The following is a 25,453-nucleotide window of genomic DNA, read 5'->3' as shown; positions in this document are numbered from 1 at the left end:
TATTCTACTATTGTACTTCCTTTTCATACTTCTAATTAAGTTCTCACATTGATGAATGTGTGTATCCATTTTATTGGTCTAAAGAAGAGTTTGGTTTTTATAATTTTATTAGTTTAAGCTTTTGTTTTGGTTAAATTATATTTTTACCTCTATTTATTTATTTATGAAGTTTAATTTGATTCTTCTAATTTTAAAATATTCAATTTGATATTTTTTTAATTTCAATGTTTCCATTTTCTTTATATTTATTTATTTAATTATTTCTGTTTATTACCGAGTATAATTTTTTCTTCTTCTTTTATGAGGAATGCCTATGTTTATGAAAAAATATAAAAACAAAACTTATGCTAGACATAATTATAAGGATAAAAAAAAGTAAAAAAAAAAATTCTTAAACCTACCTTTTTCATTTTCTTTCATATATTTTTTATTTTAATATCTGCTAGAAAGAAAGAAAAAAGTGCTTTAATTTTGTGACAATGACACCGAAACAACCTATCTTTGACCAGATCGAGCATTTAATTTTGCCGACGTTGTCATCCAAAAACAGAAGTTTCCTCAAATGGCTTACTTAAGTCTTTTGTTGTATTTTTTAGAATAAATTATTTTTTCTCTAAAAAAAAGAATAAAATACTTTTAATAATTATTTGAAAGGCACCTTGTTTGTATATTAGTTCTCATGCAAAATTTGATAGACTTAATGTGTGTAACAATGAACTAATGTTTGTAAACTTGATTTCATTTATCGTAATTTTATAAATTTTAATCTGATTAAAATGAGCTTATTAAAAATTGATTCATGGTTGAATACTTCTTTTTTTTTTTTTTACGGAGAATACTTTTATTTAAAATGTGATTTTGACATGATTCATATTGTCTGGACCGTTTTGATAAAAAAAAAGGACAACAATTCATAACCTTCAAGAAAAATGATTAATTTCGTTAAAAAAAGATAAATAATACAATAAAAAAGATATTATATATAAAAACAAATCGTGAGAATTATTCTCAATTTCATTATTGTATGTTACAGTAATTCTATTCTGACCCGATAATGAGATAGAAAGATAAGACACGACATATAGACAGAGCATTCATAAAAGTTACGAAATAGAAATATTTTTAGAAATAAACAAACATAAATATATTTTAAGCTACAATGAATAAAATAAAATATATAAAGAAGAGATTTTATAGTTGTGGTGGAATAGTCCAATTCGGACATTGAAACCATCACCAGTCACCACCTTTCTCGCATCGCTTGTTGGATTTCAAACTCTGCCATTTCGATTCCTTCGTTCACTCGTAAGCTTCACTTTCTCTCATTCTGATCTCAAATTTATGCTCATTAATTTATATAATCCTTTTCTTTTTCTTCATTTTCGTTGATTTCCTCATCATAAGACTCGTTCGTTTCATTCAAATTTAGCTAACACCTCTGAATTTTCCTTTTATCACTGTCCTGAAATCCACTATTATATCCACAATTTGACCAAACTCGTTGTTATATTCATCGATTACATCATTATCCAATTTGTTGTTGGTAAAAAAAATCTGAAATTTACTATTTGGTTGCTGAGAAAAAATTGTGGTGGGTGGGGTTCGATATTCATTTTTTTCCTTTGATTATTTTGGGATTTGTATCACTTGCAAAATGAAAATGGAGGATGCTCCAAAACCTTTTTTTCTTCTTCTTATGTCTGTTTTGTGAGGAGGAGCAATTCTAGAAGTTGGTGTTTTCAGTATTCTAGTTTTATTTTCTACTTTGGGAGTTCCAATTACCTACCAGGACCAATGTTTGTGTATGTATACACATATATATGTGTGTGTGTGTGTCTGTGTCTCTTATGCTACTCTATACAAACATAGTATATAACCAGTGAGAAAAACAATGTGGATGTCTGCAAATGACTTCAAAAACTGAGTTCTGATTATCTAAATCTTTTGTTCCCGTGGTGTAAGATTGAATGTAGAGGACAAGTTTTGTAGAATAAAACTTAGATTGAGTTCTTTAGGTGCTTTTGGTGCTGTTCTCTTATTGCAATTGAAGTTTTACCTTGGTAATCCTCTTAATAAAGGTTTTCATGAAAGATCAGCATAAGTTATCAATGTGCTTTTGGTGGTGTTTTCCCATAAGGATTGAAGTTTATTACATGATTACTGAGGTGAAATTCCAATTATGATTAGAGAACGGTGCCAAAAGGAAAATGCACCTACGGAACCATATCTGAGTTTTGTACTTATAGGATTTAACTGAGTTTTCAGTTTGGTGGCACCCTTTGGCCATGCGAAATTTTGCTTGAACAGATATTTCTTTCTTCCTTTCCAGGTTATTTTGCATGACTATTGTAGAGGCTGCAGCCTGGATGATTGGTGGACTTTAAGCTTGTGAAAGAATAATTGCCGAATGGAACTTGCAAGACCTGCCTCAAGTAATCTTATGATATTTCATGTGATAATATATATTAATGAGGTGTTTACAACTGAGAATATTATTGATGACTCATACAAAGTAGTGACATTCTATTGACCTGTTCTGATAAGTGTGAATGATTGGTCCTGTATATTATACAAATGTTTTAACCATTAGTTCTTGTAATGAGTTATGCATTTGTGCAGTTTTACCTTATTGGAGTATACTTACTCAACACTGTATTTTCTTTTTTAGCTAAGTCAGTAAGTCTAACCATTGTTAGTAGGTAGACTACTGGTAGTTAGTTGGTAGTTAGGACAGCTGTGTTACAGCTGTCACTAACTAACTTAGGTTAGTTGACAGCTACATAACTGTAACTGTTATATAAACAGTGTTCTAAACTGTTTTCAGTTGGCTTGAATTCCTCAATACAAATCTCTTATTCCTTCTCTCTTCTCTCTAAATTCCTTTATGGTATACAGAGCTAGGTCGATCCTAAGCTAATTTTCATGGCTTCCGCGTTACATAACACTACTGGTGGTTCGCCACCTCCTCCTCCTCCTTTACAACCTCTGGTGGTATCGTCTTCTTTGGCTTCATTCTCGCACTCCATTTCCGAGAAGCTTACGACTTCCAACTATCTTCTATGGTGCAGTCAAGTGCAACCAGTTGTTAAAGGTCATGGTTTATCTCATTTTCTTGTTGCTCCGATCATTCCGCTGCGATTTCTGACTATTGCCGATCGTGATGCAGGCATAGTGTCGCCGGAGTATCTCAGCTGGAAGAAGCAAGATCAGCTTCTTCTTTCCTGATCTGTTCTCCCTCGTCTTGTAGGATGCACTACGTGGCATCTATGGGAGAAACTTCACTCACATTTCCATTCGATTGCTCGCGCGAGGAAGTGTCAACTTCGAACGGAGCTTTGAAACCTCTCTCTTGACAATTGCAAAATCACTGACTATCTCCTTCATATTCAGACACTGTTTGATGCACTTACTTCCATTGTGATTCTGTTTTGCAAAGCAGCAAGTGGATATCATTCTTGAAGGATTACCGATGGAATATGAGTCCATGGTATCCTATATCTACAACAAATCCAAGCCTATGTCTGTGGACGATGTTGAATTGCTTTGTCTTGCTCGTGAATCGCGACTTGGCAAACTTAGTAAGAAGTCTCTAGGTGCTGTAAATCTTATTGAGTGTAACCCTAATTCTACCCCCAATTTTCAGTCTTAGATCAGTGCTGGAGTTAATTCTGATCCTCAATCACATCCAACTCAAGTTTCTAATGATGCTGCTGACAATTACAACAATTCTGGTAACAATTCCGGCAAAGGTGGTGGCCAAAATTTATTTTGTGGCTGCTGTGGTGGAGGTTGCGGCCATGGTGGGGTCACGGAAAATTTGCAGATGTTCAGTGTCAAGTCTGCCATAAATTTGGTCATGAAGCATCCTTTTGTTATTATAGGTATGATGAAAATTATGTTGCTTCACAACCTATGAATTACACCAATAATCAGACATCAACTCAGCCTTCACATCCTTATAATCAAACACCTACCCAAGCCTCACAGTGGTCTTCTGCCACTTCATCATCCTCTAATCAAATCCTAAACAGTACCTATCCACCACGACCACGTTTTAATCCCTATAACCCTTTTCCCTTATCCACCTCAATACATGTCACCTCAGTACTTTTATCCTCCACCTCAATATCAGTCTCAGCCCATGAACCCTACCTCATCATCACCATCTCCACAGGCCCCGTGTTGCTAGTGTTCAACCTGTGCAGTTTGCAAACTGGTATCCTGATTCTGGTGACTAACGTGTCACAAAATATTCAGCAAGCTACCCCCTTTGAAGGTCCAGATCAAATCACCATAAGCAATGGTCAGGGCTTGAACATTAATGCCTCAGGTGTTTCATCTTTCCACTCTCCCTTTAACTCAAACATTCCTCTTACTCTTAAGAATCTTTTATTTGTGCATTCTGTCACTAAAAATCTTCTTAGTGTCAGTCAATTCTGCAAAGACAACAGTTTTCATTGAATTTCATTCTTCCTATTGTGTGGTTAAATCTCAGGTTTCTAAATAAGTTCTCCTTCATGGACTGGTGGGTCATGATGGGCTACACCATTCTCCTGACTTGCTTCAGTCTTCAAGACAATCTTCTTCATCAAGTGATTTTGTGCAATCTAGCTCTTCTTTTGTAAATAGGAAGAATAATGTTTCATTTGTAAATGCTGTTTCTACTTGTAAAGATTCCCGTGCCATTTGGCATTCTAGACATGGTCATTCAAGTACTGAAGTTCTGAAACTTGTACTCAAATTGTATAATATTCCACTCATCAATAAAACGAGTTTAGTTTTTTGTTTATCTTGTTGTGTTGGTAGGTCTCACAGATTGCCTTCTTCTCCTTCTCTTACTGTTTACTCTTGTTGGGAAAAGCTCAAGTCCTACATCTGCTAGAGATAAGGTCAAGATAAAATATATAAGTGGGGGGACAACCGTCACCCTATGAGCTAGCTTTTGGGGTTGAGTTTGACCCAACCGCGCATTCTAAGATCTCTAAACCATTTAAGTTAGTTTATACTTGGATGTATCTGTTGAAAATGCTAAGTCTCGGTGTGTCTTTCTCCTTTGCTTCCTACTCCTTTTAGACAAGCCCTGGGCCTGAATTGCGCTCTAAACGAGCTGTCCACATACTCATCACCAAAACGGAGTTGTGGAAAGAAAGCACAAACATATAGTTGAAATGGCTCTTACTATGCTTTCTCAAGCTATTTACCTCTAGATTATTGGGATCATGCTGTTGTTTCAAGTGTTTACTTGATCAACAGGCTTCCTTCATCTGCCATTAAGAATGAAGTTCCTTCTCAAAAGCTTTTTGACTAGCTGTCAGATTACAAGTATCTCAGAGTCTTTGGAAGTTCTTGTTTTCCTTTACTCAGACCCTATAACCAACACAAGTTTCAGCCCAGATCTCAGGAATGTGTCTTCCTAGGATATTCCTTATGTCATAAAGGCTAGAAGTGTCTCTCATCTGATGCCAGAATCTATATTTCTAAAGATGTTATATTCTTCAATGAGGCTAAGTTTCCCTACACTCAACTCTTTGCTGAGCCAGTTACTTCTTCAACACAAGCATCAAATAGCACCCTGTCTGTTCTGCCTTCTGTTTTGAATCATGTGGTTCCTGCTATGTCTCAGCCTCCAGGGACTAATTCCACACATGCAGTTTCATCTTCTTCGGGAACTAATTCCACAAATGAAGTTTCATCTTCATCAATTAGTCCTGAACCAGCAGCAACTAGTCCTGAACCAGTAGCAACTCTACCAGCTGATCACTTACCATCGCCTCAACCAGAGGTAACTTCCAATCCTGTGATTTCTGCTCCAGCACTCCCTACTTCAGTGCACTCTACTGCAGAATCACCTCCTTTGCTAGTCAGACCTGATAATATTCACTCAATGTGTACAAGGACAAAAGCTGGTATTATACATCCCAGGCTGTAACCAACTTTACTTCTCACTCCTGCTGAACCTAAGTCCACTAAGTCAGCTCTATCAAATCCTACTTGGCATGCAGCTATGAAGGCAGAATATGATGTTCTTCTTCATAAAAACACTTGGAAACTTGTTGATCTCCCTTCCTCAAGGTCTCCTATTGGTTGCAAATGGGTCTTTAGGGTCAAGGAAAACCCTGAGGGTACAGTCAGCAAGTATAAAGATAGGCTTGTTGCTAAAGGCTTTCATCAAAGACTTGGTTATGATTACAATGAGACCTTCTCACCTGTAATCAAACCAGTTACAGTCAGAATTCTTTTGAAACTTGCTGTTACTAACAAGTGGAAACTTCAGCAACTAGATGTCAACAATGCTTTTCTAAACGGCATTCTTGAAGAAGAAGTCTACATGACTCAACCTCATGGAATTTGAGGACTCCAACAAACATCTGGTTTGCAAACTAAATAAAGCTATTTATGGTCTAAAACAAGCCCCTAGAGCTCGGTTTGAGAAACTCAGAAATACCCTTTTTACCTACAATTTCAAATCCGGCAAGTGTGATCGTCCCTTGTTTGTGTATTCAGACACTAGTACTGTGGTTTATATGCTGGTCTATGTAGATGATATTATTGTCACATGCAATAATCATACCTTTATTAAATCTCTGGTTTCTGAACTCAATTCTGAGTTCTCCATCAAAGATTTGGGTGATCTTGACTACTTTCTGGGAATTGAAGTCAGCTCTCAACCTAATGGATCTCTTCTACTTATTCAGTCCAAGTACATTCAGGATTTATTGGTAAAGACTACTATGAATGAGGCTAATTCTATCTCTTCTCCTATGGTTGGTGGCTGCAAACTAACTCAAACAGGGTATGAATCTTTTTCAGACCCCTCTCTCTATAGATCAGTTGTGGTGCTCTTCAGTATGCTACAATAACAAGGCCAGAGATTAGTTTTTCTGTCGACAAAATCTGCCAGTTTATGAGTAAACCTACTGAACAGCATTGGATGGCAGTGAAGAGGATACTTAGGTATCTCAAAGGGACTATCAATTTTGGATTAGCTATGCAGCCTAATTTCTCTGTCTCTCACTATTCTGTTCATGCCTATTGTGATGCTGACTGGGCATCAGATCTTGATGATAGAAGGTCCACCTTAGGTGCAGCAATTTTCCTAGGGCCCAATTTGGTCTATTGGTGGTCCAAAAAGCAATCAGTAGTGGCTAGGTCCAGTACTGAAGCTGAATACCAAAGTTTAGCCCTGACCACAGCTGAAGTAACATGGATTCAATCTCTTTTGGCTGAGCTCAAAGTACCTCATGCTCCTCCTGTTATCTTTTGTGACAACCTGAGCACAGTTGTCTTAGTTCACAATCCTGTTCCAGAACCATACACATAAAACTGGACTTGTTTTTTGTTCATGAGAAGGTTATTGAAAAACAAGTTCAAGTGGTTCGTGTCCGTGCTGCCGATCAAAGGGCAGACATCCTCACTAAAGCTCTCATACCCTCCAACTTCACTGCTTACAGGTTCAAGCTCAGAGTGGCTGTAAAGATTTCTACCAACCCCTCATGAGCTTGCAGGGGGTATTGGAATATACTTACTCAACACTGTATTTTCTTTTTTAGCTAAGTCAGTAAGTCTAACCATTTTTAGTAATTAGACTGCTGGTAGTTAGTTATTAGTTAGTTGTTAGTTAGGACAGCTGTGTTACAGCTGTCACTAACTATCTTAGGTTAGTTGAAAGTTACATAACTGTAACTGTTATATAAACAGAGTTGTAAACTGTTTTTAGTTGGGTTGAATTCCTCAATACAAATCTCTTATTCCTTCTCTCTTCTCTCTAATTTCCTTTATACCTGGTCTATTTACAACTCATTGCTAAACTCCATGCTCCCAGATGAGCTTTTGTTTTGAGTAATGCTATGCAGCCAATAAAAAAGAGCTGTAGTTTTGAAGAATTCAGCTAGATTCAAGGGAAATTGTTAGATAAGAGCTTGAGGATTCATTCCAACTCTTTTTTTCCCATATAATATCTCATTGAAGAGCTTGAGGAAGAAGATTTTACTAACACTCCTCTTAGGTTGCATTTTCCTGTAGCTTTCTGATATTTTTTTAATGCTTTATGTTCATGTAAGCTTCAAGGGGTATCAGAAAATGACTATTGACTAGATGGTTATGAATGGCAACTTTATCTGGTTAAGGACTGCATACTTTATCAGTAAATATTCTCTCTGGCATGGACTTTTAAGGAACTTTTTTATGGAGGGGTTCAGAGTTCGGAGGGAACAGGAAGGGAGAGTTTATTTTCATTTTTGTAAATGGAGAAAGTTATTTAATATTTATAAAAGACGAATGGGGATGATTGGAAAACTACATATAATATCTCATTTTACTCCTTTTCTTTTTTAAAATAAAAAACTCAAATAGGAGAGTACTTACTTAAAACAGAACGTTTACCCTCACTTCCCTTCATCCAAACATGCCCTAAAAAGTTTGAACTTATCTGTAGAAGCTTTAATGTTCTTTAGAATGCCTATGAAGTGTAACTGGGGGATATTGAAGAATTAATTTCATTTGTTTTTCTTTAGAAGTTGAGTGATTGGAAGGTCTTTTACAGGTAGAAGAAAATTGAAAGATTTATTGCTTCAGAGTGATAATCGTCTTTGTGCTGATTGTAATGCTCCAGATCCTAAATGGGCGTAAGTGTTTAATTTTTTCACACGTGACGTTGTGGTATATATTAATTGGCATTATCATACTTTTTTCGATGAACTGTTTGTGAATATGACATAAAGCTGTAGGAAACTAGCTACTTGTAAAATATATTAAGAACGTGTGAATTCACTTTTACTAACTGCTTTTCAGGTCTGCCAACATTGGAGTTTTTATATGCTTAAAATGTTGTGGTGTGCACAGAAGCCTTGGTACTCATATATCAAAGGTAAACCATTCACATGTACCACCATTCATAGGTTGTCTATTGTTATGGAAGGCATTTCTGCCTTGGATCAAAGACTTATTTTCCCTCTAATTGTAAAATATAATTTGTTTTGATGCTTGAACATAGTATCTCCTTTTTGTCTTCAACAAATTGAAAGACTAATAATTCATGTGTTTGGGTTGTTCATTTTCCAAAATCTGTGTAATAAATTTGATGTGACATTTAGTTTAATAATTAATTTTACCAAATACTTTTAATTCAATTAGCTAGGATCTGAGGAGACCCAAAATGCCAGGTTTACACTTGATGTAGATGATTTCTCAGGTGGATTGTTGCTTTGGTCACAATTGAGCCCAGTCGATGGAGGCAGTGACACTTTGCAGAGACTCCAAGGCTTAAGTTACTGTAAAGTGTAAATTCCAGTAGAGTAGCAGTATTTAGGATGAAGAAGAAGATACCTGACTTTGAGGAGAAATATGATATTTATAGGCTGTCTATGTTATCTTAGCAAAAGGCTGAGTTGTCTTGAAGGCTTTCAATGGATAGAAGCGTCTTGGTCAAATACATTGGCTTGGCTTTATGACAGAGGGATGGCTGGGGCCGCTGTAGCATTGTTGTTTTCTTTGGGACATTCCATATTGCTTATGTCATGCATCTTTGTACACTATTTGACCATGACTGGGTGTTCCCAATAAGTAACCCCCTTAGCTAGTGCTAGATAACAAGAAATAACAGCCTCTGAAAACTAAGCTGACAAGGTAACAAAACAGAATAACAATTAACAACTAAAAGATAAACATAATGATTGTGACAACCCTATCCTAAGTAACCCCCTTAGTTGACACATACTTAACTGGTTCATTCTTCTGCTCCTTGATCCTAAATTTCCTCATGTACACTCTCCAAATGTGGGTGGGGCTTATCATTCTGAGTCGGGGTCTAACATGTTAATGGTGAATTTTCAAAACGAAATAACCTTAAAGTTTTTAGTTTTTTTCTTCAGACAGTTATATTTATCAAGTTAAGAGTGGTGTGAATGCTGAACTCATTTGTTTGATAGCATTGTTTTTTACTCTCAGGTTTTGTCTGTGACATTGGATGATTGGTCAGAGGATGAAATAGATGCAATGATGGAAGTTGGGGGAAATGCTTCTGCTAATTCAATTTATGAAGCTTATATTCCTGAAGGATATACGAAACCTGGACCAGATGCTGGTCATGAGCAGCGTTCAAAATTCATACGGTTAGACATGTTTTCACATACACAATGCACCGTATATCTGCTGTTCTTATCATCTTTTGGTTCATTTTGAAAAATTTATCTTGTCAACATGAATTAGGTAATGCTAAAGGCTGTTGATTCTCCCTCTGATATTTGATTAACTCATGCTTAGTCGTTTATTTTCTTATCTTTCTGCTGTTGTTTCAACAAGTCTGGTGAGTGAGTTTCCTAGTTAATTGACTGCCCTTTTATTTGTTACATTTTCAACTGCAGGTCAAAATATGAATTACAAGAATTTCTGAAACCGAGTTTGCGCATTGTGTCTGGAAAAAGCAGTCTACAATCAAGTTCTGCAAAAAGTAGTTTTATGGACAGTTTTAAAAGTACTGGTAGTTCACAGAGAATGGTAACTTTATGTTATGTGTTAGTTCCTCTAATTATCTGACTACTTTTATGTGTGGGGAAGAAATATAGGGACCAATTTTGGAGTAAGCATTTTTTTGTTTGTGAAATAGATTTTTATTGAATTGAAGTGTCGTTGGACCAGATGAAAGCCTTCTAATAAAAAAAATAGTTAATATAGATGAGATGAGGCATGCTGCAGTATCCAACTACAGCATTGGCTGTGCAGTTATCCTTATGAGTGATTTCCTTGGAATGTGACTGACATTGGTGGTAACAACAGGAAGGTATGGTGGAATTTATTGGAATGTTGAAGGTGAAAGTGATTAAAGGAACAAATTTAGCTATCAGAGATATAAAGTCAAGTGATCCGTATGTTGTTTTGAGCCTTGGCCAGCAGGTTGGTGTCACTATATGATCTTGGGAAACTGTTGGTCTATACCTTCTATTTATAGTTGTAAAATCAGAAAGAGTAATAATTTTCTTTCTGAAATTGATTTGGTGCTATTGCTTAATGCCTGCAGACTGTCCAGACAACTATAATAAGGAGTAACTTGAATCCAGTCTGGAATGAGGAATACATGCTGTCTGTTCCCGAGCATTATGGACAGATGAAATTGGTATGATCAAATTTTGTTGTGAAAAACAGACACTATCTTCTGTTATTCTATTATATAGAGGCACGTCATTGAAAGAAATAGAAAGAGTTCCTCCATCCTCATTCCTTAGCATCCAATACCTTTTACCTTGCAAAACAAGTTCCTTGTATTGCAAGCAAAGTCACCTTCTCTTGCATCCTTTCTCACTATTGGAAATTAAACATTTCTATTCTACAAACAGTTTATAATTTGGTTATAACTTACAATTTGTCGGAAACAAGAATTTGAATTTACGATAAGAATGAATTAAGTTATATAAACAGTATCCAAGTCTAGGCATTCCTCATTTACCTGCTTTTCTATTTTGGTATGATAATTAACAAGTGATTGGAACATCTCCTTCTATTAGGGATAGAAATAGAAATAGAAAGTTTTCACTACATTGATTCACGGCCTCTTGTTTTTCCTGTGTTCCCTTTGTCAGTTCTGTCTATAGTGAGTGACCTATGTATAATGCATCTTGCTGTATGTGTTGTTCTTCTTTCTTTCTTTCCCTATTCTCTCTGTGTGTGTCTGTACATGGGAAAGAAGATAACTGATTTTTGGTTTGAGAATATGACACTTCATCTTATCAATTGTCTGTGCTGCAGAAAGTATTTGATCATGACACATTTTCTGCTGATGATATAATGGGAGAAGCAGACATTGATCTTCAGTCTCTGATAACATCTGCTATGGCATTTGGAGATGCTGGAATGTTTGGTAATATGCAGATAGGAAAATGGTTAAAATCAGATGACAATGCCCTTATTGAGGATAGCACAGTCAATATTGTTGATGGTAAGGTCAAACAAATGATGTCACTCAAGCTCCAGGATGTTGAATCTGGAGAATTAGATCTGGAACTCGAGTGGATTCCTCTTGAGCAATAGGGACTTGACTGCCGTTAGCCTATGCATTCTCTTGAACAAATTGTCTGTAATTGTTTCTCTTCACTTTTTGATTCATGGTCCTACAGGAACAAATAAACCTGTATTTTTGCCTATTTAATTCATGGCTGTTAAATTATTTGACCAAACATTCAGTAAATTTTCTTCATATAACTAGAGTTAGCATGCATGCATGTAAAATAAATATTTGCTTAGCATTTAATCGTTGTACCAAAGATCCAAAGCTGAAGTGCGTTAATTATACTTTATTTGGAGCAGTGGTGATTATCCTCCAACCCAAAATGGGGTGAATAGAGGAAAGACACAGGGAAAAAAGAGAAAAGGTAGTGAGAGAAAGATAAAAAAGAAAGAAAAAAATATATGAATGATTATACTCCAAAAGAAGGGGGAAAAGTCAAGTAAATTATATATATATATATATACATAAAAAGTCAACTACTTGTGCTATATGGACAGCAAAAACGAATATTCGAACTTTTTACGCTTAGTTTATGTTGGATACAATATTTAAATATTAAACCATTTGTTACATTATACTCCTAAAAAAAAGTATGTAAGTGCCATTTGTTTCAAGGCAGTGGAACAAAAACAAACATGCACTAGATTGTAATTTGCATATCTCAAACCATATTGGTGAACATAAGTTTAGTTTATCTAATGAATGTATTTAGCAAAATCATAGTTAAAAACAGTCAAACTGTATCATGATTTGAGTAAAAGTCACAAAAAAAAATGTTTTTGTTTAGCGAAACCATGACTTTTTTTTTACTGCATGTTATTAGTTAATAATAAACCCTGTTTTTTTTATGTCCTAATTCTTACTTCCACTTTATATTTGTTTACTATTTTTCTTCTTTGTATGTCACATCATCTATTATATGCCTATATATGACTAATTTATAATTAATTTTTAAAGGCATGCTTTTAATATATATTTTTTAATTAAAATTAATTTGAACACAAATCAGTTATACTCAACAGTTTAAAATTAATTTTTCTCAATTTTAAAATAAATCAAAATCTATTCTCTTTCTTACTTAAAAGGTAAACACACCATAAAAAAAATCAAATAATTAGGGATGATCACAAGTTTGGATTGACTCGAACTAAATCAAAAAAGAAAATTTAGATTGATTTGAATTGGTAGTTTCATATGAATTTTAAAATTACAAACTCAATGACATTGATTCGGATATCAAAATTGAGCATGTGAATCCTGAATCAACCAAAAACTATATAATTTTAGACAGTTTTTAATATTTATGTAGTGTAACCAAGAAGATCATCTGACTAGCTTTCTCATAATTCTCTAAAGTTTATGGAGTAGTGGAAACGAGTTGATATGGGAGCAAAAAGGCAACACTAAGGAATATGTCATCCTTCGGGTCTATCAGTTCTTCGGTGAATGGAAGAAAGCACGTCCCTTGAAAGGAAAAGCAGTTCGAGGCAAACCGCAGCATGGCAACTGCCTCCCCATGGTTGCTTGAAATGTAACATGGACACAGCTCTTTTGAGAATGAGAATAAATTTGATTATTCATCACTTTTTTTTTTGTTTTAGTGCAATTTCATTTTCTCTATTTTTTATATTTTTTTATTATTTCATTAGATTAGCCTATAACTTGTCACAAACAATTGAATATGATTGGGTTGTTTCTATTCACATTGTCCAAAAAAATTTGAAGAACCTTATTTAAGTCAAACTGAACACTACAAGAGAAAAATCGCCGTTACTGATAAACAAAATTCGTAGGAAATTATCAAAATCCATAGATAATGTGACATTTTCTTGTAGTGAAATAATATTAATCAGTTTAAATTTAAACATTTCTTGAACCCAATCCGTGCAGGTTCCTACAAATAATAATTCTTTATTGGTTGCAAGCAATAACATTCTTTTACTGTCAACTAATATGCAAAAATTATTTAATGAAATAAAAAAGGGTACCAAAGCAAATCATCTCATTCACTTAATTATTAATTTGATTCTCAAATTATTTTAAATGGTTCAATTTGATTTTCAAATTTTTAAAAAATTTAAGTTGGACATCAATTACTTAAAATTAGTCAATTTAGTCCCCAAATTTTTAAAAGGATTAATTTCATCCTCAAATTTTTTAAAAAATCAATTTGGTCCCCTAAGAACTTAAATATCAAATTGAATCATTTAAAATAATTTAGGAATTAAATTAATTTATTTTAAAAAACTTAATAAATAAATTAAACCTTTTAAAATTTGGAGAACAAAATGACTTGTTTTTAAGAATTGAAAGACTAAATGTTAATTTTTTAAAAAAAATTAAGAATTAAATTGAGACATTTAAAATAATTTATGGGATAATTGAGCCTAAATTTTTCCCCCTGCCTGAAAGTTCAGTATGGTTTGGACTTTGGACCACTCATAAGTCATAAAGTAGGCCGAACACCGAAAGAAACTTATTTTTACTAAAAATCATCATATATTCGTTGACAAGTCACTGCACTTAATATATAATATAATAATAATAATAATAATGCGTAATAACTAAGAAACGGATTTAAAAATATATAATAAACGAACAATTAACGTGGAACTAAATAAATTTATTAGTACAACTTTTGTAAAACGTAAGTAATCTCAACGAGCAAAAAATCAAAGGCACACAAAAATAAACAAAAAAAATAAATTAAATATACAGCAACATGATTTACAGTGTGGATTGAACTCAACGATTAGGCACAACTGGCACTAATTGAAGCTTGTTCGCACTATTATTGACAGTGCCATCATTACGTGCACGAAACGGTTCGTTTTGGTGAGGATTTCTTCGGTGCTTAAACAGATAAAGCAACGCCGAAGCCACTAACAAGACGCCACCTGTGATTCCGCAAACCAGGCTCGCCGTCATCAGCGCTCGTCCAACGTGGCTTCTTCCGCCGCCGCCGCCGCCGCCGGTGACTCCCCACCACGGCGGCGGCAGGGACTCCGTCGCGTTCCGGAGTGGGGCGTCGGCGTTGGAGGAAGAAGAAGAAGAAGAGCCCTTGCTGGTGCTGAAGAAGGACTTCATCTCCGGCGAGGAATTGGCCGGCGGCGAGGTCTGGAAGACGAGGCCGTGCTCCGACGGACGGAGATCACGGCCGGCGGAGGAGATTCCGACGAGGAGTAGCGCGATCGCGGTGGCGAGTCCCGAGAGCGACGACATGAGGAGAAATGGTAGTGACCAGTTTGAATGGGATTTTAGATTAATATTATATATACACGCAACCAATACTTTTAGCTAAGATGTTTCTTTTTTCTTTTTAGGAAAACATGTTCTTATTATTTATTTTAGATTTAATTGTACTTTTAATCTTTCAAGTAATTGTGCGGTTTCATTTTTCGTAAATCGGATTTTCCAAGTATGTAATTATGCGGTTTTGGTTTCTCTTTTGATATTTTATAGAATATTTAATAAATTTTGCTAATGTGACATTGTGTTGACTTCTATTCTGTTTTTTTTAATGTAATTCTAATGTGTTACTTGAAATATATGCTATTGTGACTTAACCACTTATTTGATATTTTTTTCGCTGTGTAAAAAAATATTAGATATTTCATTTTCTGAATTTAATATTTTTGATATTATTTGACTCAAAATAATTTTTATTTTTTAATTATGAATGTGAGTTACTTGGGATCAATAAGGTTTTTTAATTTTTATTAACCAAAGAAATACCATTTTGTATTATTCATAGCTTAGCATCAATCAAGAATTGCTAATAATTTTTGTTATATATCCATTACAATCACAAGAGATTAAAACTACAATTAAGTTATGTCAATCAAATATGTCAAATCATACATTAACTATCATGATACTGAATATTTAATAAAAAAAGAACTAAAATTATACAATTATAATATTTAATACATTCAATTTGCTCAAGATTAAAGTCGCACAATTATAGTATATAACAACTCAAAATGTAATTAACCCTTCATTTTATTAGAAAACTTAGGTCCAATTGCGATTTAACTTGGGGAGAGTATTTCTATAGATTTCAATAGCTTTTTGGGAATTTCTTTTTGTATGAATCAAACTTAGCTATCGGGAGTTTATGTTCAATCAATTGAACTTAGTGTCAAAGACTTCTTCTTTTTTACTTTCATAAAGAGAAATAAAACTTTTATAGTAACAGAATATAAAATTATTAAATTTTCTTATGGTAAATATATTATTATAAAAAAAGTAAATAATAACGAAGCATATTTTATAATTTTTTCTAGGAATCTTATATCTGAAAATTATAATTTGAAAAGAATAAAAAATTACCTGTAGTATTGTTAGTGTTGGGAACTGAAAAGTGTGTTGAGTGTTGTATTTTTAGTTATGTTTTCAGTTTCTTAGGTTTTAAGCGTTCGATGTTCACTCGTAGGTTTTCATGGTGACTTGGTCAGGAACATCCGAAACAGGGTTAGTAGTAGGTTACGTTTTGTGGCTATCTGTCACTGTCGGAGATCCATCAAGTCCCAGTAGCACCGCTTTCTCTGTTGTCTTTTCCGTATTATTGCTTTCTTTCTTTTCATCTTCTTTTTGTTATGTTAAAATTATAATTTTTTTCTTGTTCCTTTTTACTTTTATAATACCAGGCGTTTTATGAAAAAAAATATTAAATTAGAGTTAAATGTTCTTCTATTTACTACATTCTGTTTAGAGTATTTATCAACTGTAATAGTCAAAGAATGTTCATACTTCATAGCTTATAAAGTAGTATTGAAGTTGAGCCTCAAATAACTTTTTTCTAACACTTATTGCTATTTGAATATTATATAGTAAGACATTATACTATTTTGTACTGAGTTTGAATATTATACAAGACATTAATACTATTTTGTATTGGGTTGAATAAGAACGTTATGAACAGTAAACCTCTTATTTTTTTAAATATTACTGCAAAAATGATCTTTTCCAAAATGATAATTATATCGTTTAGTTGAGTAAAATGTTTTTGAACGCAATGATTTTTGAACTGTGGACCACTGTTTATTGCCAATCGTTGTGAAATACAACTTCCCTTGAAGGGATAAGACTTTGATGTTATTGTGAAATATGACAGAATTCTCACAATATTAAATAAAAAAATAACTTGTACTTCTTGAAATTACTCTAGGCCTTGCTGATATTTCAGAGGATGATTATCCTTATTGACAGAATAATTCAAAATTTGGCAAAAGAAAATATGTTGCTGCCCTTAACAAAATGTACTCTACCAGATTGCCACCACCAATGGCTTGGTTTTTCGATTCAGTATCCATCAAGTGCACAATATATGATTGCAATTTACTAATACAGAACAGCTACAATACTCAAGCTGCTTAATGAATTTTATTGATTAAATGCACCAAACGAAAAATGTTCTTTTTTTGTTTTGTTTCCTTTCAGAGACAAAGGGGGACTACTCTGCAAATCTGAACTAGAGAATCTCAATAGACTTCAACATGCCATTGTTTGTTCTTCTTAAGTTGAGAAAGCTTCTCTTCCCAACTTTCTCCTCTTTGCTCAGCAACCTTCTTCAGCGTATCTTGGATCCCTGGCATCATCCCTTTCAGACCACAGAAATATATGTGGGCCCCATTATCCAGGAGTTTGAAGATTTCATCACTGTACTCCTCAATCTTATCCTGAACATACATTTTGCCCCCACTCTTGTTCTTTTGTTCTCTGCTGAGGGCTCGATTGTAGCGGAAATTGTCCGGATAATCCTTGAGGTATTTGCTGAATTCATCATCATAGAGAAGACTGTCAGTGTTGGCAACTCCAAGGAAAAGCCATGCTAATCCACCAAACTTGTATGCAGGGACTGATTCCATGAACATTCGGCGTAGATAGCCTCTGAATGGAGCAACACCAGTGCCTGTGGCAATCATTATATGGGTAGCATTTGGGTCATCCTCGGGCAAAAGCATTATCTTCCCCGACGGGCCTGCAAAACAATAGATGATGACTCAATTCCTAGCCAAGATGCAAGTTCACCTTCACCAACATTTGCAATGTGAAATACTTGACAACCCAAGACTAGTTAAATCATTGTAAGTTTGCCACACCATTTTGTTATAAATCCCTTCAATTTTTGGTGTGTAGGGAAGTAAGACAAGATGAACAATAAAAAAAAGAGCCAACAAAAGAAAGACAAAATGGAGGCGGGATGCTCCAAACCATTTCAGCATCAGGACTACTTACTCCTAACTTGTTAAACATCCTTCTCTACCACTATCACAAATTTGTAGAATGAGTAGATTGACTGCTTTTCAATTGTAAGAAATTTGACACTGGACACATTAGTTCATAAGAATGCATATAACCCCACCTTGGTTCCTAAAAACAAATGTCATCCATATTAATCCTTTTTATGGCCTAATAAAATGTCTTGTGTTGAGGACTTAATATGATTGACAATTGTGATTTTTACAGACTAGGGAGTTTTTGTTGTTTTTTTATACATTCTTAGGGACGAATGTGGACACCGCCAAATTTTCAAGGACATTTGGGGGGTCTATTCTAAATATTATGATATCAAATGTTGTTTAGAAAATAGTATAGCTGTACTATATAGTCTATACACACACGTACATAAACATCGGTGTCTCTGTGAGAGTACGTTGTGAGAAAACAAACACAAATACAGCATTCAAAAACAAACGCTTAATGGTATAAACAAAATTGCAACTTTTATTAGTAGAGCTGGACAAACCAAAATGAAAGAGGAAATTCAGTGAGGAAAGGAAAAATGACCATTGCATATTATGGAAAGTCGAAAGCACACAAGGCAAAATCTAATAGGGGTATAACAATAAAAATGAACCAAAACTTTCAAACTCAAACTTATGAACATGGATATGCAGTTTAGTACTTACTTGTAATTAAACTACCATATAATATAGTTTTTATTTATTTAGATTATCACTTTTCTTCACCATGCTCCATATGATAAGAGTTTGAGATTAACTAACTGACCAATGTTGAAATTTAAGAGCTAATTAAATTGTGAAGAATTGGTTCACTACAATACAGCATGAAAACCTTACAAAGTTTAGAGAATTTAAGCACATCAAATACCCTCAATTGCCTCATCTATCATTTAAGTAAGTTGCTACTTTCACATGCAGAGCACACCATTCACAGTATAAATTCCAATTGATTAACCAGCAAATAAATAGCAGTGAACAAGCTACATTTACTATAGTAAAGAAGTTCATAGAGCAAGGCACATTCAGGTATTACTTTGCAAACACACCCTCTAGTGAAGTACATAGAACACACCTATGGCAACAGGAATAACAAGAAACAACTGAGCAAGACATTCTCCCAACTGAGCAAGGTTCACCAAGGCATCACTTTGTTGGAATACAAATTTTGAGAAGTTATAAAAGATATCAGAAATCATGTCAATCTTCAGTGGAGTAAAAAGAGCTAGCTCTTACCTGTGATCTGAATTTTGTCTCCTGGCTTTGAGTTACACAAAAAATTGCTACAAATGCCATTCTTGGAAGGATCTTCCTTTCCTGTCTCAGGATCATAATAAACAGCACGACGCACACACAAGCTGGCAGTTTTTCCATCAAAAAAGTCCCCATACCTTGTGGAAGCAATTGAATATAGTCGAACATTATGAGGAGCCCCAGGTTTCTTAGGATTTTCACCCTGCCACCCATGTAACATAGTATTTACAAGTTGTGAAATCATTTTAGAATTTTAACTGTATTATCTCCTACATCTGATCCCACTAAAAAAAAAAAAGAAGGAAATGTTTTCTACATGAATTAATAAGCTCAAAAGGCACTATTAGTTTTGAGATGGAAGGTATTTTCGTGAACGGGTGTGGGTAAAGAAGCTAGTTCATGACAGGAGGATTCGCTTTGGTACATGGAATATAGGCACACTTACTGGAAAATCTATGGAAATAGTGGATGTTATGGTGAGGAGGAAGATCAATTTTATGTGCCTACAAGAAACTAAGTGGTCAGGTGAAAAAGCGAAAGAATTAGACAACTCGGGATTTAAGCTGTGGTATACGGGAAAAATCAGATCAAGAAATGGGGTAGGGATTATTGTGGACAAGGAGTGGAAGAAGGATGTTGTAGATGTAAGAAGAGTAGGAGATCGTATCATAGCCTTAAAATTGGTAGTGGGACAGGACACCTTTAATGTTATTAGTGGGTACGCACCTCAGGTTGGGTTAGCAGAACACTTTAAGGTAAAATTTTGGGAGGATCTAGAAGGGGTACTTCAGGATATACCCCAAGGAGAGAAAGTTTTCCTAGGAGGGGATCTCAATGGACATGTAGGTAGCGCGGATAGAGGTTTTGAGGGGGTGCATGGGGGTTTTGGCCTAGGGGAGATGAATGGGGAGGGTAAATCCATCTTGGAGTTTTCGGAGGCTTTGGATCTTTCTATAGCCAATACATGGTTTAAGAAAAGAGAGGAACATCTTATCACTTACAAAAGTGGAGGGACATGTTCTCAGATAGATTTCTTCCTTATCAGGAAGTCTGATAGGAAGTATTGCTTGAACTGTAAAGTTATCCCGGGAGAGAGCTTGACTACCCAACATAGAGTTTTGATTATGGATGTAACAATTAGAGATAGGGCAAAGAGAAGAAGTCCTATGATAGCACCAAGGATCAAATGGTGACACTTGAAGGGTGAGAAACAAGGAATCTTCCAACAAAAGATATGGGAGGGATGGTGTGGACAATCACAAGGAAGTGCAAATGATATGTGGAACAAGACGTCCCAAGAGATTATTAAAGTGGCTAAAGAGACGTTGGGTGAATCTAGAAGTTTTGGACCTAGGGGTAAAGAATCGTGGTGGTGGAATGAAAGTGTTCAGAGCAAAGTTAGAGTAAAAAAGGAGTGTTTCAAGGAGTGGTCTAGGTGTAGAAATTCTGAAACTTGGGATAAGTATAAGATAGCTAGAAATGAAACCAAAAAAGCGGTGAGTGAGGCAAGAGCCCAAGCTTTTGACGGACTATACCAAGCTCTAGGAACCAGGGACGAAGAAAGATCTATATATAGGCTTGCTAAGGGTAGAGAGAGGAAGACTAGAGATTTGGATCACGTAAAGTGTGTTAAGGATGAAGAAGGCAAAGTCTTAGTGCATGAAAAAGATATCAAGGAAAGGTGGAAGGTGTATTTCCACAACTTATTTAATGATTGATATGGATATGACTCTAGCAGTCTAGACACAAGAGAAGAAGACCGGAACTATAAGTATTATCGTCGGATTCAGAAACAGGAAGTAAAGGAAGCGTTGAAAAGAATGAGTAACGGTAAGGCGGTGGGGCCAGACAACATACCTATTGAAGTGTGGAAAACTCTTGGAGATAGAGGTCTTGAGTGGCTCACCAAACTCTTTAATAAAATTATGAGGTCAAAACGCATGCCGGAGGAATGGAGGAGAAGCACGTTAGTGCCAATCTATAAGAACAAGGGGGATATACAAAATTGTGCAAATTATAGGGGAATCAAGCTCATGAGTCATACCATGAAATTATGGGAAAGAGTGATCGAACGGAGATTAAGAAAGGAGACTCAAGTTACTGAGAATCAATTTGGTTTCATGCCGGGAAGGTCGACCATGGAAGCAATTTATTTATTAAGGCGGGTGATGGAGCAATATCACATGGACCAACAAGACTTGCACTTGATTTTTATTGACTTGGAGAAAGCGTATGATAAAGTGCCTAGAGAGATTTTGTGGAAAGCTCTAGAGAAGAAAGGGGTTAGGATTGCATATATTCGAGCTATCCAAGATATGTATGATAGGGTATCGACTAGTGTTAGGACACAGGGTGGAGAGTCAGACGATTTTCCCATCACAATTGGTTTGCATCAAGGGTCAACCCTTAGCCCCTACCTTTTTACCTTAATTCTGGATGTCCTCACGGAACAAATCCAAGAGATAGCGCCGAGATGCATGCTTTTTGCAGATGACATAGTCCTCCTTGGAGAGTCGAGGGAGGAGTTGAATGAGAGGTTGGAAACTTGGAGACGAACTCTAGAAACACATGGCTTTCGCCTAAGCAGAAGCAAATCGGAGTATATGGAATGTAAGTCAACAAAAGAAGGAGGGATCTAACTCAGAGGTGAAAATAGGAGACCATATTTATCCCTCAAGTCACACGGGTTTAAATATCTTGGGTCTGTAATACAGGATGATGGAGAAATTGAAGGGGATGTGAATCATCGCATTCAAGCAGGATGGATGAAATGGAGAAAAAGCATCGGGGATGTTATGTGATGCAAAAGGTACCGATCAAGCTAAAGGGAAAGTTTATCGGACTGCGGTAAGACCGGCGATTTTGTACGGAACAGAATGTTGGGCGGTCAAGAGCCAACATGAGAATAAAGTAGGTGTAGCGGAGATGAGGATGTTGCGGTGGATGTGTGGTAAGACTCGACAGGATAAAATTAGAAACGGAGCTATTAGAGAGAGGGTTGGAGTAGCGCCTATTGTACAGAAGATGGTGGAAAATAGACTTAGGTGGTTTGGGCATGTAGAGAGAAGACCGATAGACTCTGTAGTGAGGAGAGTAGACCAGATGGAGAGAAGACAAACAATTCGAGACAGAGGAAGACCCAAAAAGACTATAAGAGAAGTTATCAAGAAGGATCTCGAACTTAATGATTTGGATAGAAGTATGGTACTGGATAGAACATTATGGCGGAAGTTGATCCATGTAGCCGACCCCACCTAGTGGGATAAGGCGTTGTTGTTGTTGTTGTATGGAAGGTGGGGAGGGAAGCCAGAATCAGCTTAAATTCCGATGATGACTATTCATATAAAGGACACATATCTAAAATGCATTCCTTCCATCAAAATTAATTTATCCAAAAAATATGAAGGCAAAGATCAATCATTATAGATTCACTGGCAGTACTCGAAAATAATGAAAGGAAGCATAGAATAACTATCACTAATAAGTAACTTACTGGTGGAATAACACCATAACTCTGTCCTTCCCAGTAGGGAACATTTCCACCGTGATCAATCACAATATGACAAGTTTCCCCAGGAGCCTTTGGCCCCACTAGCCTATCAACAGAAACAATTGTTGCTGTATAGGGTTCTTTAGGCTTGTATAAGTTCAATGGAGGTTCTTTAGCATCTTCCAATTCTAAAGGTGAGACATTAACTTTGGATACACTTGCTTGTTGCACGGACATGCATACCACATGACGACTTCTTAAACTTGGGTTGTTTGGCTTCAAGTCCAAAGTAAATACTGGTGCCCATGATTTATCCCAAAAGTTCAAGTTAGGGGCCTGAAACATCAAGTTTGTAGATTTCTTTAAAAATACAAGTTATTAAACATAAACAGGAAGCCAAATTTCATTATCATAACATAATTATGTAAACAGAATCTCGAACTCTAACAACTACAGTATTATTCTTAGTGCTTCGACAATCCATGTTTGAAAATCAATTAATACATAATAACACAAGTATCTACACAAACAAGATGTAAAACTCAGAAACATACATGTGTTTAGTAGATACTGTAACTAAAACACCACAATGCTTGAAAAACCAAAATACATCAAACTAAAGCTCTTCATTTCTAATATAAAATTAAAAATACCAGTAGCGCCAATTAAAAAGTAGAAGATCATCTATACCAAGTTACCAACAACAACCAATAGCTTTTTTTGGCCATAAGATAAAACTTTTACATTTGTAAGATAATTCATCAACTCCATTACAGTCTTGCAGGTACCGAAACGAACCAAATCAAATGTACAGTAAAACATAGCCCTTTTACACTGAACATGCACTAATCTCTATAGTTGATCCCTCAAGGTATTTTAACAGCCATATCAAATTAACGTAGTACTAAACATCTAGCATAACTATAGATTCTTCAGACAATTGGATCTGTAATTTAACATGACACAACCAGCAGAAGCACTCACATAAACATGTTTCCAAAGTCAAAAGCATACAAAACAAAATAAAAAAAGTACTATCAAACCTTAACTGCAGATCTTCTGAGAGACAAATCGTTGCCAACAGGAACAGTTACAGCCATCTGCTAAACCACACAAAAGTCTTAGTACTCGTTAATTAAATTTCATTCAGCAACAGAAAAACTTCAAAAAAATATATATATCATTCTAAACTCAACTTAGGTTAAATTTCTCAGCTTTTGACTTTCTACAAACACATCTCCACTCACCAATTAAGAACCCAAATAGAAAGTAAAGCCAAAAACTAAACATAAGAAAAGAAAAGGTGAAATTTTGATTCTATTTGGGGTGACCCTTTTATTTGGAGAAGCCAAAAACAGTGACAGCGCGGAGAAAAGGAAGTGCGTGAAAGGGATGTACCTGAGACAGGGCCAAATGAGCCATCGTGAGATCGAGAAGAAAGAAGTTGTTGAAGTTATGACAACACAAGAAGAAGTGATTGGAGATTGAAAAGCCTTAAAAGGAGTTTATAAAAGGGTCTTATATAACTAACGGAGGTAGCACACCAATAACTGTGACAAAGTTTGATTTTGATTTGGTTTAGTTCGATGATCCTTTGGAGAAAGGGAAAGGTCAGGTTTTTTGTTTTTCCCTTGGCTCCTTGGAGTGTCACTCCCTCTCTCACTCACCCTCCCCTTCAGAATATAGATTATAGGACGATTAATTTATTGAATTTCAAATAAAATATGAAGTAATTTTTTAATATATTATTTATTTTTTTAATTAATGACTCATTTATTTTTCTTACATGCTATCTCACTATTTCTTTATTAAGAGTAATCTTATAAAAAAATATTTAATGTAGTGTTATTTTATAAAATGACATATATATATATATATATATATATTAAAATATCATATATTCTAGGAGGGAGTATCAATTTACTGAATTTGGGAATACTTAATTCCTTTTCTTAAAAAAATATTATTAATGCAATTCTTAATGCATACTTTAATATATTTTTAATAGTAATTGAACTTGTTAGAATTTTTTAAGTTTGTGGTTTTTATTTCTTCTCTAATGAACTTTATTTGTAAATTTATAATTTTTAATAAATTTTAATTGATAATAATATGTGTATAAATTAATGCTACTATACCATTATTTTATAGGAAGCCACAATTATATTCTTAAAAATAATGCTCAAATCGAATAAGGGGACCATGAACATAAAATTGTCTCCTTGAATATTTAACTATCATTTATTCTCTTCCTTCCTTAAGCACATTAGAATGGTATATGCCTTTAATTATTGCACATTGAAGATATGATATATTATGGTATGAAGAACTAGAGATATCTAAATTTGGCGTAATCTTAATCTATTGGTTTTGTAAAATTTATGATCTTTATTTTTTTTCCAACTAACAAGCTAGACAGAGTTATTTTCGTGCAAGAAAATAATGTAACCTACATCTAAATTTATA

General features: G+C 34.9%; 3 protein-coding genes and 1 long non-coding RNA gene across 6 annotated transcripts; 2 read left to right on the top strand and 2 right to left on the bottom strand.

Moving 5' to 3' along the window:
* Positions 1–1,148: 1,148 nt before the first annotated feature.
* On the top strand, positions 1,149–12,167 carry LOC100810806 (ADP-ribosylation factor GTPase-activating protein AGD12). The gene is made up of 9 exons (XM_003546214.4): positions 1,149–1,305; positions 2,330–2,432; positions 8,543–8,624; positions 8,791–8,866; positions 9,946–10,109; positions 10,362–10,494; positions 10,774–10,890; positions 11,015–11,110; positions 11,740–12,167. Exons 2-9 carry the CDS (start codon positions 2,408–2,410, stop codon positions 12,019–12,021), a joined length of 975 nt encoding a protein of 324 aa, XP_003546262.1. The 5' UTR covers positions 1,149–1,305; positions 2,330–2,407; the 3' UTR covers positions 12,022–12,167.
* Positions 2,459–8,542, top strand: LOC121173618 (uncharacterized). Its single transcript, XR_005888811.1, has 2 exons — positions 2,459–3,091; positions 3,167–8,542. It is a non-coding gene; the product is annotated as an uncharacterized lncRNA (long non-coding RNA).
* Positions 12,168–14,602: 2,435 nt separating the features above from the next.
* On the bottom strand, positions 14,603–15,484 carry LOC100527388 (uncharacterized). Its single transcript, NM_001248452.2, has one exon. The coding sequence runs from the start codon at positions 15,218–15,220 to the stop codon at positions 14,744–14,746; it is 477 nt and encodes a 158-aa protein (NP_001235381.2). The 5' UTR covers positions 15,221–15,484; the 3' UTR covers positions 14,603–14,743.
* Positions 15,485–17,019: 1,535 nt separating this feature from the next.
* LOC100807968 (ferredoxin--NADP reductase, root isozyme, chloroplastic-like) lies at positions 17,020–24,660 on the bottom strand. 3 transcript variants are annotated; one of them, NM_001252869.3, is made up of 5 exons: positions 24,386–24,660; positions 24,031–24,087; positions 22,991–23,323; positions 19,480–19,699; positions 17,020–17,981 (listed from the first exon to the last, which is right to left on the bottom strand). In NM_001252869.3, the coding sequence occupies exons 1-5, from the start codon at positions 24,407–24,409 to the stop codon at positions 17,482–17,484; spliced, it is 1,134 nt and encodes a 377-aa protein (NP_001239798.1). In that variant the 5' UTR covers positions 24,410–24,660; the 3' UTR covers positions 17,020–17,481. The 3 variants fall into 3 exon arrangements, with proteins under 3 accessions (NP_001239798.1, XP_006597058.1, XP_014622849.1); XM_006596995.4 differs by having other exon boundaries at positions 17,273–17,981; positions 24,031–24,090; positions 24,386–24,659; XM_014767363.3 differs by lacking the exon at positions 24,386–24,660 and adding an exon at positions 24,183–24,251 and having other exon boundaries at positions 17,273–17,981.
* Positions 24,661–25,453: the final 793 nt, after the last annotated feature.

The sequence above is a fragment of the Glycine max genome, chromosome 15 (assembly GCF_000004515.6).
Source record: "Glycine max cultivar Williams 82 chromosome 15, Glycine_max_v4.0, whole genome shotgun sequence".
Lineage (NCBI taxonomy): Eukaryota > Viridiplantae > Streptophyta > Magnoliopsida > Fabales > Fabaceae > Glycine > Glycine max.
This window is presented reverse-complemented; position numbering and strand designations above follow the sequence as displayed.

What these genes read in the sequence shown, in the direction of transcription:
- LOC100810806 (XM_003546214.4), top strand. Translation starts at nt 2,408, where the DNA reads ATGGAACTTGCAAGACCTGCCTCAA. An exon ending in CAGCGTTCAAAATTCATACG is followed by an intron (nt 10,110 to 10,361) that starts GTTAGACATGTT and finishes TTTCAACTGCAG; the next exon opens with GTCAAAATATGAATTACAAG. An exon ending in CTGGTAGTTCACAGAGAATG is followed by an intron (nt 10,495 to 10,773) that starts GTAACTTTATGT and finishes TGGTAACAACAG; the next exon opens with GAAGGTATGGTGGAATTTAT.
- LOC100527388 (NM_001248452.2), bottom strand. Translation starts at nt 15,220, where the DNA reads ATGTCGTCGCTCTCGGGACTCGCCACCGCGATCGCGCTACTCCTCGTC.
- LOC100807968 (XM_006596995.4), bottom strand. Translation starts at nt 24,409, where the DNA reads ATGGCTCATTTGGCCCTGTCTCAG. An exon ending in TCAGAAGATCTGCAGTTAAG is followed by an intron (nt 23,324 to 24,030) that starts GTTTGATAGTAC and finishes TTGATGTTTCAG; the next exon opens with GCCCCTAACTTGAACTTTTG. An exon ending in AGACAAAATTCAGATCACAG is followed by an intron (nt 17,982 to 19,479) that starts GTAAGAGCTAGC and finishes ATTGTTTTGCAG; the next exon opens with GCCCGTCGGGGAAGATAATG.